General features: G+C 45.5%; 1 protein-coding gene across 1 annotated transcript; it reads right to left on the reverse strand.

Moving 5' to 3' along the window:
* Window positions 1-271: 271 nt before the first annotated feature.
* DACT2 (dishevelled binding antagonist of beta catenin 2) lies at window positions 272-13,300 on the reverse strand. Its single transcript, XM_005486465.3, has 4 exons — window positions 12,534-13,300; window positions 7,061-7,193; window positions 5,329-5,616; window positions 272-2,847 (listed from the first exon to the last, which is right to left on the reverse strand). The coding sequence occupies exons 1-4, from the start codon at window positions 12,771-12,773 to the stop codon at window positions 1,049-1,051; spliced, it is 2,460 nt and encodes an 819-aa protein (XP_005486522.2). The 5' UTR covers window positions 12,774-13,300; the 3' UTR covers window positions 272-1,048.
* Window positions 13,301-14,012: the final 712 nt, after the last annotated feature.

Genomic DNA, 14,012 nt, shown 5'->3' on the forward strand with positions numbered 1-14,012 from the left:
TTCTTCTGAAAAAATTGCATCACTTTAGGTGAGTCAGTTAAACACTACCCTGTCCTCAATAAAAACACCATTTTCAAATTCTTTTATTTAGAATGAGGTGCTGAAAAAGCTTTCCTGAGGCAGAGGGTGAGCAGACCCTGGTTTTACTGAGCTACAGTGATCCTCTGAATATAGAAAAAAACCCCTCTGCACAGTGATCATAAAAACACAGAACTATTTCATATCAGAGACCAGAATAATTTTCTGACATCAAAAAGTCACACAAGCATAATTTTCAGTACATTAAATAGTATTTATTGAGTTTGCAACTTCAGGGCAAAGCTATTATCTCAGTCCCAGCTAAACACACACTGTGGCATGTGGCCCTCATGTTCTTTCATCCATTCAACAAATGAACAATAACATGGAACATTGTAAAGAGGGGGGTTGAAAAAACAACCCAATGCTATTTGGAAAAAAAAAAAGGAAGCAAAAAGAAGTCTTGTTCTCATTCACAAATACACTTGCCTTCTTGATTAAGCACACTATGTTTTTACGGAAGAACAGATTCATCCTCCCAGTGTTTGGGAGAAGGTATGGGATGGCTGATCTGAAATAAAATAAAACTGTAGGAAACAGAGATTTTCCATATGACCACAATAACAGCTAGATGGTTAATAGAGACGTCAGACTGCAAGAGGGAAGTACACTTTCTTCTTAGCAAGTCTTTATGTCTGGACTGATTCTGTGGGTGCATATGGTTAAAAAACCACCAAGGGCCTGCCTGTAAAATCTTACAGGGGAGGTTGTTTTCATTTTCACCATGGTGACCCTTTTGAATAATTAAAAAAGTCATCACATAATATACACAGAGCTTCATATTTACAGAATAAATGGCAAAAGAGGGATTTACATACAGTGACATTTATGTTCAGCCATTAACAAACAAGATCCCTTATGCAGACTCAGGGATTATTCACAGTTCCTTTAAGAAAGTCCTTTTATTTTGCAAATGCAAATAGACATCCAGCAGGATGTCTCACTGTAAGAAATAGATGCTTGCTCTCCCTTACACCATGGTCATGACCTTCAGAGAGGCAGGTTGGAACCTCCTTATCTTCATCTTCAGTGCCTTGGAAGCTTTGATGCGACAGATTTTGGGCACTGGAGGAATAGGCTTGGAAGAAGTCTGGACAGTCACGGATTGTCTGACTGAACCTTCAGGCCAAATCAGCTCACTTTCATCCCCCTCATCATAGTCAAGAGCAAGGCTGCTACTGTTACTGCTGCCATCCCAGTCGCCTTCACTGGACTCGCTGTCCCCGAACCGGTTGGCTGTGAAATCGCTGACCTCCCCTTCGCTGGTCTCTGCGATGGTGGAGTGAAAGAGGGAGGCGCACTCTGCAGAGTACTCGGAGTGGTCTGACTCGCTCTTGGCACAATCTCCGTGCGGCTGCCCCTTGGAGCGAGCCCTAGTGCTGACGCTGTGCAGGATGCCGGCTCTCCTCGCTGGCTGCCTCGGCGCTCCCAGGCCAAAGCTGTGAGCCAGGCCGGCCGGCGGGGCCTTGGCAGAGATCTCCACCGTAGACTGCCACTTGCGCTGCTTCTTCCTGCTGCCTGTGTCTGCACAAGCTGCTTCCAGGGAATACAGTGCATTGGCAGAGGCTCCGTAGAGCTCTGGCCTGGACGGCACAGTGGGGAGCCTGACCTGCACTGGGAACAGACTGGACTCTGAGCACGATCTGCCAGCCATGTCACCAGAATATGAAGGTCTCCGCATGAGGCTCTTCATTCCTTGTGGTCTTTGGAGCTGATTCCACTCAACAGGCAGCTTGGTGGCCCCATGAGGCCCTCTCACCTTCTCCACGCAGAAGGCTTGCTTCCCAGGCCGAACGACCTTTTCACTGTTCCTCCTCTTTATCTTCACTGCCTTTGTTTTGGAGCTGGCAAACTTTACCCGGACTTGATGGGATTCTGCAGGGACAAATTGAGCATGGACAAACTCAGCTCGTGCCACTCGTTCATGACCCCCAGTGTAAGCCAATTTGGCATTGCCACACCTTTTGATGGGCAGTTTTTTGGGTGGGACAGCTTTAGCATTCCAGGTGTCTGGGCTAGAGTCCTCTTGACACAGCTGTGAGTAGGACAAACTGCGCTCCATGCTGCTCTCTGTTTCTTCTGCCAGAGGAGAGCCCCTTGCTGCTGACTTGGCAGGATAACAACTATTCACAGCTGATGGCTCTGTGTCAGGCCGAGTGGATGACTGTTCTTCATTCATACAGCTCATGGTCTCCTGCTGCTTGGCACACTCCCCCTCTGGCACCTCTATTGACAGCTTCCCTTCAGCTTTGTTACTCTCCAGAGAACTCATCTGTTTTTCCAGCTGGCTACTGCTGCTGTTAATTTTCACTCCACCGGCGCTGGGGGTTATAATGAGTCTCTGGTGCATTGCAGCTGGCTGGCTCTTTGGTGAGACCCACTCACTGGCCTCAGCCCGACTGCTCCCTTTGCATCTCGTCAGCTGCAGCAATTTATTGATGTAACCCCCCGGCTTGACCTCAGTGGTTGGCCTAGTCTTGATCAAGCTGGGACCTGTTGTACTAGGCATAGGTTTGCTGGGAGGAGCCTGGAAGTCTGATTTTGGGGATGTTCCCACCAGGGAGAAAAGGGGACTTTGTAAAGCCACTGCATGGAGGGGGCTTGGGTAAGGATACACATCAATGCCATTCTTGGAGACCAAGTCATTCTGGAATTTAGGATCGATGCTGAGCAAGTGCATGTCTCCATTATGGCACAAAGGCAACATAGATTTGGGATCCATTTCAATCTGTAATCTAGTGTCCGCTGGAATGAGTCTTTCCAAGTCACCTATATGGTGGATGAAAATAAACAACCTAATTAAATCATAGACAATTACATTCAACCCGGTTCATGCCAGAAGTGATATATCAGAGATGTGATAGCTTTTACTAAAATCAGTAGCATGGATAAAGAAAGTAATTTCAGTCTTCCAAGGTCAATGAATTACTTTAAAGCTTTTATCACCTAAGCATAACAGAATTTAAAATGCCTTTTAATGCAAATAGTAAAACTTTTACCTTTGCAGAAAATTTAAACTGTACTACTTAGATTTTTTACTTAGAAAGTAAATCCGTGCATATACAAAAAAGTCCTAAAATGTCACAGACCAGCAGGAACCCAACTAGACAAAACCAAGGGATTATTTTTAGTTCTTGGCAGAGAAGTCATAGAAGAATGAACTGAAGAATCTTTATTTTCACAGAGGAATAAAATCTAAGGCTAACTACTCAGGCATGTGGGAAGTGTAGCCCCTGAAGATTACATTTATAGACACCAACTCCTATCTCTTCTATTTTTGGAGTGTTGTCAAGATTGCTGTAATTTACTCTTCTTGACTGCAGCTCCCTTCTCCCAGCAGCATCTCCTGAGCACAGAGAGGAGCGGGTGTGTTCTTGTGTGAAGAAAGGTTGTTCCATCCAGACATGTCATTCAAGAGAGCACAATGGTGCTGCGTTACCTCTGGGATCAAGAATTCTGGAACCAGTTAGCTTGGATTTCTCTGTACTACAATGCAGACTTTAGTGCCAACAAATCCTCAAGCTAACCAATTTCATGGGTGCTTCATGCTATCACGAACTCAACATCCCATTTAACCACATCATTCACAAACTATGTGAACAGTCACTTGATGACCATCTATGTCCTGTCACAGCAAGCTTTTAGAAGACCGCAAAATTCAGGGGTGGTCTGCAGTGTCCTACCCATGTACAGACCTGCCACAACAAAGGTTGGGCTGACAACCTAACAACCTAATTTCATAACAAAAATTCTTTGGGAAATTGTTGGCAGTGTGTAATGCTGCGCTCTTTTGCAAACAAACCAGGAAGGAGTCAAAAGCACCTTGTGCTTGCAATGTCTCAGCAAGCTTTCTGCTTGCCAATGAAAGAAAAGGCAATTGGTCTGTACTTGCAATTTCCTCTAAGGAGAGGAAAAGAGAAATTTCTTCCTCTCTCCAAATGACAATTTTCTGAAGTAAAATCTTGCTTCACTTCCTGCAATGTAGTCAACTGTATAAGAATTCTTTCTTCAAAGCTATACCCACTACTACCCTATTACTTTTGGTTTTCACTGTGAAGGCAGTAAGAGGCTTTAGCCATGAAGAAGGGCTGAAGGTCTGCAGTCTCTCTCCCATACCCCTGCTCAGTATCAGCTATCCCTTTTTGTGCTAGTCTATATAAAAAAAAAAAAACAAACATAAAGCTCCTGGAGTCTCAGCAACATGTCTCAAGGCAGGAAAGTTTCTGAGAGAGAAAAATGTCTCCAATCTGAATATGGAAGCCATGGGTCATTAAGCTCAGCTTCAGCCCCAGCCTTTGACAAGCCTCGAGAAGACTTTGCTTTTATGCTGTAATTACTGCCATCCCTTCAGGTGTGTCTACACATCTAAGTACAGAATAGGTGGTCTTTGTTTCTGTTCCAAGCCAGAGGTAAGTGAAGATCAGGTCAAGCACCTGTAGGAATGATTCCAGAGTGGCAAAGTACTTGAAATGATGTACCCCATAGCTTTCCTGTGTTGTGTGTGTTCTATAATGTGTTCTATAATGGAACTGCTACACATCTAGCTGGATCACTCTAACACCAGGTTGCTTTGAGGCTATGGAAGAAGCTGTGATAAGAAGTGATACAATGTCACTTTACAGAAGGGAAACAAGAGATCTAGAATATTAACAGACTTGTCCATTTTGTTAAAGGTATGATGCAAATTCATGGCTGATCAATTTTTAGGCTCATGACTGCTCCCTAGATAGTCAATTAACTTTTGGCATTTTTTGTCCCTAATTGTACATCATAAATTACGAGAAAGAGTCATTGTGTGACTCAACATTAATTCGTGCAAATAGGGAATTTTGAGTTTACTTGAAATCTTTCATGCATCCCTGCACTTTCACACAAGGTATTTCAAATACTGAAACTTAAAAAAAATATCTCAATATGTCTTTACAATTTTATCTCAGAGAGTATTTTTCCATTTCTAAATGCATAGATCCTTTGTTCCTGTCTCACCCAAATATTTTGTTCCTGTCTCACCCACATATGTTTTATTGATTAATTCTATTATTTGTTACTGTTTAAAAGTATCTGGAGTATGGAGACATGGGGAAGTGGGACAGTAAATGGTTTGGCTCTGTGATTTTGATCCACTCTCACTTTGTGTATTGAAATTGACAAATAAATATTGATTACACATGACTAAACAAGGTCCTAAGAGCAATAACCAGAAATCTGCCCTTCTCTTCAATAAAGTACCCAGTTCTGCTGTAAAATTACCTGTGGAAACTGGCCTTGGTCTGGACCTGGCAGGAGTCCCAGAAACATCTCTGCTGGCTGCAATCCGACATCCATCGCTGCCATAGGCTCCCTGCTGCTGGAAGCTGGTGGTGTGCACAGTGGTTTCATCTGCAGACTTGGGTCGGTAATCAAACACACTGAGCCTTGCTTTAGGGTGCTGAGAGCTGGGTAAGAGACTGGTGTGGGAGGAGGAGATGGACTCACTGTACACAGAGGTGCAAGAATTGGAGAGTGAGCAAGAACCACCATCACTCAGGTCATAGAATCCTGCAGAGTAAAAATAAATAGGATATTTCATATTTACAGCAACTAAACATGCTCTGTAGAAGAAAAGTGCAGAGAATAAAATAGATCTTCATTTGCTATGTGCCACAAGCCCAAATTTATTATCATTTATTAAGGTAACGTTAGCAGAGGTACACTTTAATTCAAGTAACCTTTACTGGGCTTCTGCATATTTACTTAGGCTCTGAGCCAGCTTGGCACACACATGCCTGCTTAGTTCTGAGGGTGGGATGGGATGAAGTGCTGCACCATCATGCCCAGTTCTTCACTGGGGAATCTCTTTGGGGATTATGATGCAACTGGTGTAAGACAGGGCCCTCTGACACTGTTGTAACTTGTACTAGGTGCATACAAGCACGGATTAGATGAGTGGATTGGACAGAGCAAAACTACCCTGTGATCAGAGCTGCCAAGTCTATAACAGCTGGAATGTCTAAGGGCAGAAAATGGAGAAGACTACCTTCTCTCTCCAGCTATTGAGATAATTTCCAGTAATCGTGGAAGCATTAAAAAAGGCTTTGTACAAATTCAAAGTATGAAATTTTATTATTCCTCTCTATAACAGAGAAGGAATATTTTCTTTTGAACTGTGCCTAAGTGAACAACTCCTGAACTTAAACAACAGAAACTTGCACTTTTTACACGCCTTTTAAGTACCAGGCTACAAATCTGTATGTTTAATAAAAAAAAAAAATCTCCTTGTCTCACTGAAGACTTGAGGCTTTGCAAAAATTCTGTTTAAAAGAGCTACTTTCATTGTGTTTGACTAGATAACAGAAACCGGTTTTGACAGACATCCTAGCTATAAAAGTCTGAAGTACAGCTCTCTCTGTGAATCAGACCAGAAACTTGATACCCAGTATCTTTCTGTCCATGAGAGCTTTACTCTGTAGAGGTAGTTTTTCTCAGTGTCCTTTAATAGTGCTGTTTTGCTTCTACATAAATTCATTTGACAGGAGCACTGCAATAGTGATTTTCAAAGCCCTAGTGAGGTTCAGAATCCTCCATGGATACAAGCAGAGTGTTGATATTGGTCTCCACTTCTTTTAAGTAGTCTAGCCATTTTACCAATGGTCATTCTACACTGCACAAGGTAATTAATACCAAATTATTACCTTTTGGTAATTAATACCAAATACGCAAATCTGTCTCTTTCTCCTTCCATGTGTGGCTACAAGGTTCATTAAAAAAAAATTAAATAATCCACAAAGAATACTGCTTGAGTGAGTGAGCCCTTTCTAACTAAATCAACATTGCAGGAAAATTCTAGCTCTGTGACCCCATGCTGTACCAGATGACTATTATCCACTTCAGCCATGGGGCACCGTTTCTGACCAACTAATACAGAGAGTTTTGCTTAGCAGTTGACACTCTTCAATTCTCCTAGCACCATACTCCTGGGAATAAACAGCCAAGTGCACATTACCTGAGCTGGGCCGGCTGTCACTATCCAAGTATTCACTGGAGGTCTTACTGACGTCCAATTTCAACTCACTTATTCGCTGGTCCAGCTGATCCAGGTGGCTTTTCAAGCCGACATCCTGTCTCCTCAAACGAGACTAAATCAAGGCAAGAAGGAGGAAATGAAGAATAATCACAGTCAGAATCTCAGCAGCAATGCATGAATTCAGCCATCTGTGCCAGCAAGATTCTACTCTCATGAAGTGTTTTCCTTAGCTAGGGACTGCTGCAGTGGCTCTCTGTAATGAGACTGACCTAATGGACATGGACAAAACATTTTGTTTCTTCATATACATTGTCTTCTGCCCAGCTAAACATGTTCTCAAAACTCACTCTGAAGGTACTTTAACCTTTGGCTTTTTTGTTATACCCATGGCAGGAACTGTACCTCTAAATATGACAGAAGTCTTTTAACTTAACGTATCCTTATTGCGCTGCACGTTGCCATATGCTGGATCTGAGCCAGAAGAAGATGTAAATGTTATGGATTGTCTGCAGGGACTCTTAAGATCTGCCAGATGAAAGAAAACCACTGTGGCTGAGGCATCTTATTGCCCTACCAAGTAAAGGCAGCATGCCCACTCCAGTAAAATCCCTGGCTTTGATGACACATCTTTATAGTTGAAAGGATACAATGCAAGAATTGTGCCATCTATTTTACTGCAGGTTTTCCTTGCTTGTCTTGTGGCCAGATATCTCCACCCATTTCCTGGAAGGAGAAGGTGGCATTTGAATATGGTGGGGAAATTACTGTATTTAAAACAAATGATGAATAATCGTTCAGAAGCCAGCAACTAGACGTGCTGCCTGCTGCAGCCAGTGACCAGGCTGATCTGAGGTAACAGCTCCTGCAGTTGCTGCCCCACTGTTTGTGCCGTCAGCTTGGCAAGGCAGAAGGCCAGGCGCGAGGTACCAGCCAAAGAACCACAGTTGGTTTCTGTCACAAACTTCTCACGTGGCACCTGGCAAGTTATCTAAAGCCCTGCCACTATTTAGGCAGCTTCTAATTATATCACACCTCACCATCCATCCTACAGTACTTTATAGAAAGGTGGTGTCTTGAAGTTGATTGCTCAGCCCTCAAGGGGGATGGGTTTCAACTCAGTAATGGTAAGAAAAATATCATTAAAATTCTTCTTTATGTGTCCATTTCATATTTAAAAACACAAGTGGAAGCTCTAGCAGCATTTCCAACCTCAAATATATAAAAATAAAAAGATCTGTGTCCTTTGAACCAATTAAAGTATCTTAAAATTAAATGACCTACAGAAAATCAAGATTGGTATGCACATGTTTTTACCTCCTTCCTTTTGTATGAATTATTTAGTTTTTAACATTTGCATAGGTTTCTCCATACCTATAAATACTAAAAGAAAAAAAAGCTGAGATCCTAAGGTAATCAGTAAATTATTAGAAATTGTAAGAAAAACAAAACAGATGCCCTGAGTTTCACAAGAGAACTCTTGAGGCTGGTGATGCTGCTGAGAAGAAAAAAAAATCTATTTATACATGCTTTTAAAGAGGACTGGAGGAACATATAAGACACAAGAAATAAAGCCCTTTTTGTTAGAGTCACACATCTAGAAAGGTTTAAACTCAAGAGGCTCATTACTGCTTCCTAGGGAAATCCACAGTGAGTGATTTTCCCTGATTTCCCTCTTCCTGTTTCACATAAACAAAAAAGAGGGGAAGAAATGGATAATAAAGGAGATTTTCTATTCCATCTGAATGATGGATGTATGACCTCCTCAGTACTTCTTTATTTTGTGGTAAAAAAGCAAAACCATGCCATGCCTTCTTCAATCCCACCTACTCAGGAAATCACAAAGTTTTGTTTTGAGGGCTGGAATTAATTGCTTAATGATTAATGTTTTGCCAGCCAATCCCTCAGTCTGTGGTTTCTGATTAATGACAGAGAGGCCACAAGGCTCTCAGGTATTCAAACATTATTTATTATACCTCCAGGTTCTGTCTGCGCTTTCACAGCATTTTAACCAACACACATAATTTACATCATCGTTTTTAACCCTTTTATGGTGCCTCACACCATTGGGTTTTCATGTTTCCAGCCACTGACCCTGCTTTGATCTTTCAGTTAACTACTTCTGCACTCTAAGAGGAGAGGCATTCCTCAAACCATTTGGATAAGAATGACTTTTCCGGTGTGTTTGTTTCAAGCTGTTATCGCTCCAATACCCACACTGGGCAGCGTTCAAAACAGTAACCCCTAAATACACTCTTCCTCTACTCACCACATGAATTTTACATGTGACAAAACCTTACAGGTAAAGTCATCTGTTTGCTTTGGGCAATGCAGCTGTGAAGACTTCTGGACACTGCACAGTGTGAGACCAAACAACATGTACTATCAACGGGCTACAGTTTTGGGGAGGCAAATCTGAAGTATCACCATACCACCCACTTAAGTCCCTGGTTTAAAAGATGTTTTCTTCTATGTAAAATTACCTAAAGGGAAAAAAAATCTGTGTAAAATGCAGGGTACCAACTGTTTGTTTTTATCTATTCAGTATAATGTGTCCCTTCTCACATTTTTATAACATCATAAACCACCTGAAAGCTTGCAAAACAAAATAATCAGATTCAAATAAAATAAAATAAAATAAAATAAGGTTTATAAATATGTTCTCTGAGGAAAGAGCTGAGAACATACTGGATATTGCAAGCTTCGATATCCACCTACACTGACAGCAATAATGGATTTCTTTCTTTGCATTAGCCTGAATTTGCATCTCTTTCCTCTTTATCACCATGATGTTTGGCTAAGAGAAGTTTAGCACCTTCAGGATCTCTGATAGTGGGTGGCATCACTTAACTCTGCTCCTCTTCTGCTACAGAATTGACCCTGCCTGTGCTGTAGTAATGTGCAGTTGTCAGAAACGACCTTGGCCACCAAAAAGAGCCACTGGTTAGGGCAAAAAGGGCATGACTGTTAGGGGCAGCAGAGTGCCTAGAGCAGAGTGCTAGAAGGCCAGCTGATCACTGTCTCTGGTACATGTTGTTGGGGAAGAGACTGAGATTCTGAAATGGCATCCACATGTGGAGTCTAAGACATCTGATGTCTCTGCTCTATTATTCCCAGTAGTCAGATCAAGTCCTTAAGGTTTCTGCCTCTGGTCTCCTGTTTCTCACCCTACCATTATAGAAGAAGCCTGGCTTGACTTTTTATCTGCCTTGTTTCCATTGCTAAGATGCCTTGAGCCTTTCAGCTGACAAAGCTTTCTCATTCTATGTTGTGAGGACCAAACTTTTTATGAATTAAACTGTGACTACACTAAAGCTCAGGGCTACAGTCCTCCTTGAAATCTGGAGCAAGGTGCACTGCAAGGAAATGTTACATTTACACTGTTAATGAGTTTCTCAATCTGAAAGCTTAGAGAGCAGTCATCACACATTGTACCCTCCATGGGCCAACATCAACGGTTGTTGTTGCTGCTGAAGATGCATCACTCCTTGAGTAATGCTGCGCTTTGCATTTTCTGTTGTTTTCAATTTTAACTTCATTTCCTGCAATCATGAACAGAACTTTCACGGGTTTTAAGTGCAATACACTGCTCATGAGTCACTGGGAAAGTTTTCAGCCTGTGGTCACTGAGAACCTAGATCAGTGAACTACTTCTAAAATGACTGTGAAAAGCCTGTTTTCAACTGGGTTTACTTTGCTATTAAGGAAGCTTGAGGTATGTACCTCTACTCAGATACACATCTGCAATTTGCAGGGGGAAAAAACCAACAAAGCTACCAGGAGGCCTGAACAGTACAGTTTGAAAAGCCTCCAGCAGCCACGGGTCAATCAGAAGAGCTCTGTATTACTACTTCAAGCACAACTGTATTTTTGCTGAAGAACCTGTACCTGGATTTGTGTACTTCTGAGTCATCCTGAATCTTTATGAACACTTCCCTCCCAGGCATCCCAAGAGACACGTTTCCTATAATTGCACTGGCACCTACTGGTGAAATCCGTCCCTCTCCGGAGGTGTGCAGAGTTATTCTTGAGTCCACTCAACTGCATTTCTAAAGGGCAGCAATTAATGGGCAGCCTCTTTTTCCTTCCATTTTAATAGCTAGTTTCTCCCATGTTCTTGGAAAGCCAGCCTTGTAAGGTGCAAGTAAAATCCTGACAAATTAATCTTCTATTTTGATATTTTATTTGAAAAATATTACAACAAATGAGTAATTACAGCACGACAGCTGACACGAAAAGAAGTACAGTCCCTATGACCAGAGCTCATTGTGTGATTCTGTTACCCCACTGGCCTCAAACAGGCAATAAATGCCTTAAATTCTTTTGCTCAATTAAAAAAAAAAAAAAAAAAGTAGAGCCATTACTTAAGACTATCAATGACGGGTAATCAAATGGCTGGCTGTCCACTTGCCTTGTATTTTCATAATTTAATCAAGATATGCCTGTCGCTGTGTTTTCACACAGTGGTGGCTAGGTTTCCCTGAAGGTTAAAGCCCATTTTATCCTGAGGTGCTGCCTGAGAAAGCTGCCTACGGAGAGTGAACAGCCCCTCTGTTTTCACACCTGATGGATAACTGATGGCCAAGACTTGCACCAGTACAGGGAGGGAAAGGATTCTGAATTAAGTCTGAGTTTACTGAAGTGTGTAATTGCCTATACTAGAGATTAAAGCCCTTTACCCTTTGATTATCGTCTCAGCTATGAAACTCGGTACAGCTACAAATCAGAATTGTTTTTTAGTTTCAAAAAAACCTCTGTATAAGTGGCCGGTGCAGCACTTCAAATACAAGGTCTGGCATTCAGTTATTCCTCCCTTTTGATCATGCAATCCGTGGAAAGAACAAAGTACTGCCGTCCCACGAAGCGTTTCCCGGCGGATGGGCTCCCGCTGGCGCACAGCGGTGCGCGCTCCCGGGGGGAGGCGCAGAGGTGTGCGCGCACCCACCCACCCAAAGCCCCGAGCGCTTGTGCAGGTGTATCCCAGCCCGCGTGTCTCTGATCTCCTATGCAAACGGCTGCTGCCACTGAGAGCTGAGCGCTCTGTTACTGAAGTTAATCATCGCCTACTCCTCGGCTCCGATGAATGAGCGGTGCCGGGTTAACAACTTCTCCCCAGCGCTCCCGCTGGCACGGCGCCCGCCGCCGGCACTGCCCGCTCCGGGCCGCCCGGGCGAGCCTCGCCTGAGCCGCGGCAGCGCCCGCCCGCTACAGCGGCTGTGGCGGGGCTCGCCCGACCGCCCCTGCCCGCGGAGGAACCGCGGCCGGCGTTGGGGAGCAGCGCAGGGGCCGCGGCTGCAGCGCCCCGCCCGCCCTCGGTGCCGGCACGGCGCCGGCGGCTCCCGAAGGGGAGCCGGGTGTCTGACAGCCCAGGGGCGCTTCTGTCCGCCGCGCTCGGCACCGCGGCTGGGCTCACGGAGCCGGGCAGCGCGGCGTCCCGCGCACTGCGATCCCTTACCAGCTGCTCCTTCAGGGCGGAGAGGGTGACCTCCAGACGGTGCTCCTTGCTGTGGGCGGACAGGGGCTGCTGTTCTCCGCCCGCCGCCGGCCGCTGCGGCATGGCCAGGGCGGCCCGCACCAGCTCCCGCTGCTTCTCCCGAAGCACCTGGAGCTCCTGGAGGCCGGCGAGGGCCGCTTGCAGCCTCTCGCCCACCCGGCTGCGATCCCAGCCGCCCGGCCGCGGGGCGCCCAGCAGCATCGTCAGCGCTGGGCCGCGACACCGGCCATGGCAGGGGGGCGGCGGGGACGATGCGGGGCTGCTCCCGCCCCGGGCCGTGCCTGCGCGGAGGGCCCCTCGCCCCCCTCCGCCGCTGGGAGAGAGTGAAGCGGAGCCGTAGCGACTCCTGCGGTTTTGGAGGAGAGGTGGGGACGGGGGAGGGAGAGAGGGAGGGCGGGAGCGAAGGGAAGCGGCTGCGGCTCAGGCAGCGCCGGGGCCACCTCCCGGGTGGATACACGGGGCGAGGAGCCAGTACCCAGCGCTCCCTCCGCCCCGCGCGGGGGCGGCTCCTGCCTGCCCCATCCCTGTCCCTGCCTCTGCCCGGGGGCTGCCCGCGCCTCGTCCTCCGCCCCAGCAGCGAAAAGGAATGGGGTGCCCGCCCTCTCCTGGCAGAGACAGGGGCCGGCGAACCGGCACAGAGCGCCCGGGTGAGAGCGCCCGTTCGGCCGGGAGCGGTCCCTGGAGATGCTGCGGAGACTGGAGCCGAGCCGGTCCTCCTAATGCTGCCGCTGTAAATTGAAGTGATGCGAGGATATGGTGGGAAGAGAGCTCGCGGGTATAACAAGGCTTCCCTCGCAAGAACGTGGCGCTTGTGACTCTATCCCTTCTCCTTCTGGCTGGTGGTGCCTCCTGCCAGGCACAATGGCACTCATCTTGCTCTCCAGAAACCGACCCAACTGGGATCTCACTACGCAAGTTCACTGTCTTGTAATGAATTGCTGATTATCACTTTGGAAGCAGGGCAGAATTCTGTCTTGTGAGGTCAATATGTAGTTCATTCCCCCCTAAAGTCATTTGAAGGGCTCAGGACGTGGTTTGAATGGGACATGAAAACAGAGTTGGCCATGGAAATTCAAGACTTGTAGTGCTGTTGCTACCAAGAAATGCCAGCATTTAAAGCTCCCAAGACAGGCAGCTGCAGCTTCTTCAGAGGTAGCTGCTTAGCAGGCAGCAAAGACAGAATGCATAATCTGTAGTGATGCAGTAGGGGACAAGAAGCCCTGATAGCAAGAGTCTGATGAACACAGTAGAGACTATGCTACAGGAGACAGAACTTTTCTGCTGCCTACACAGAAATAAGAAACATCTACAAATCCCAAGATCACTGCGTGCCACACTCTTGATTGACGTAATGTCAGGGAAGGTGTATTGTTCTCCATGAAGCAGAGATCACATGCAAAGCCCATCTGTCAGTGGTTATCCTCCTTTCAAATTGTGGCA

The sequence above is a fragment of the Zonotrichia albicollis genome, chromosome 3, assembly GCF_047830755.1.
Source record: "Zonotrichia albicollis isolate bZonAlb1 chromosome 3, bZonAlb1.hap1, whole genome shotgun sequence".
Classification (NCBI taxonomy): Eukaryota; Metazoa; Chordata; class Aves; order Passeriformes; family Passerellidae; genus Zonotrichia; species Zonotrichia albicollis.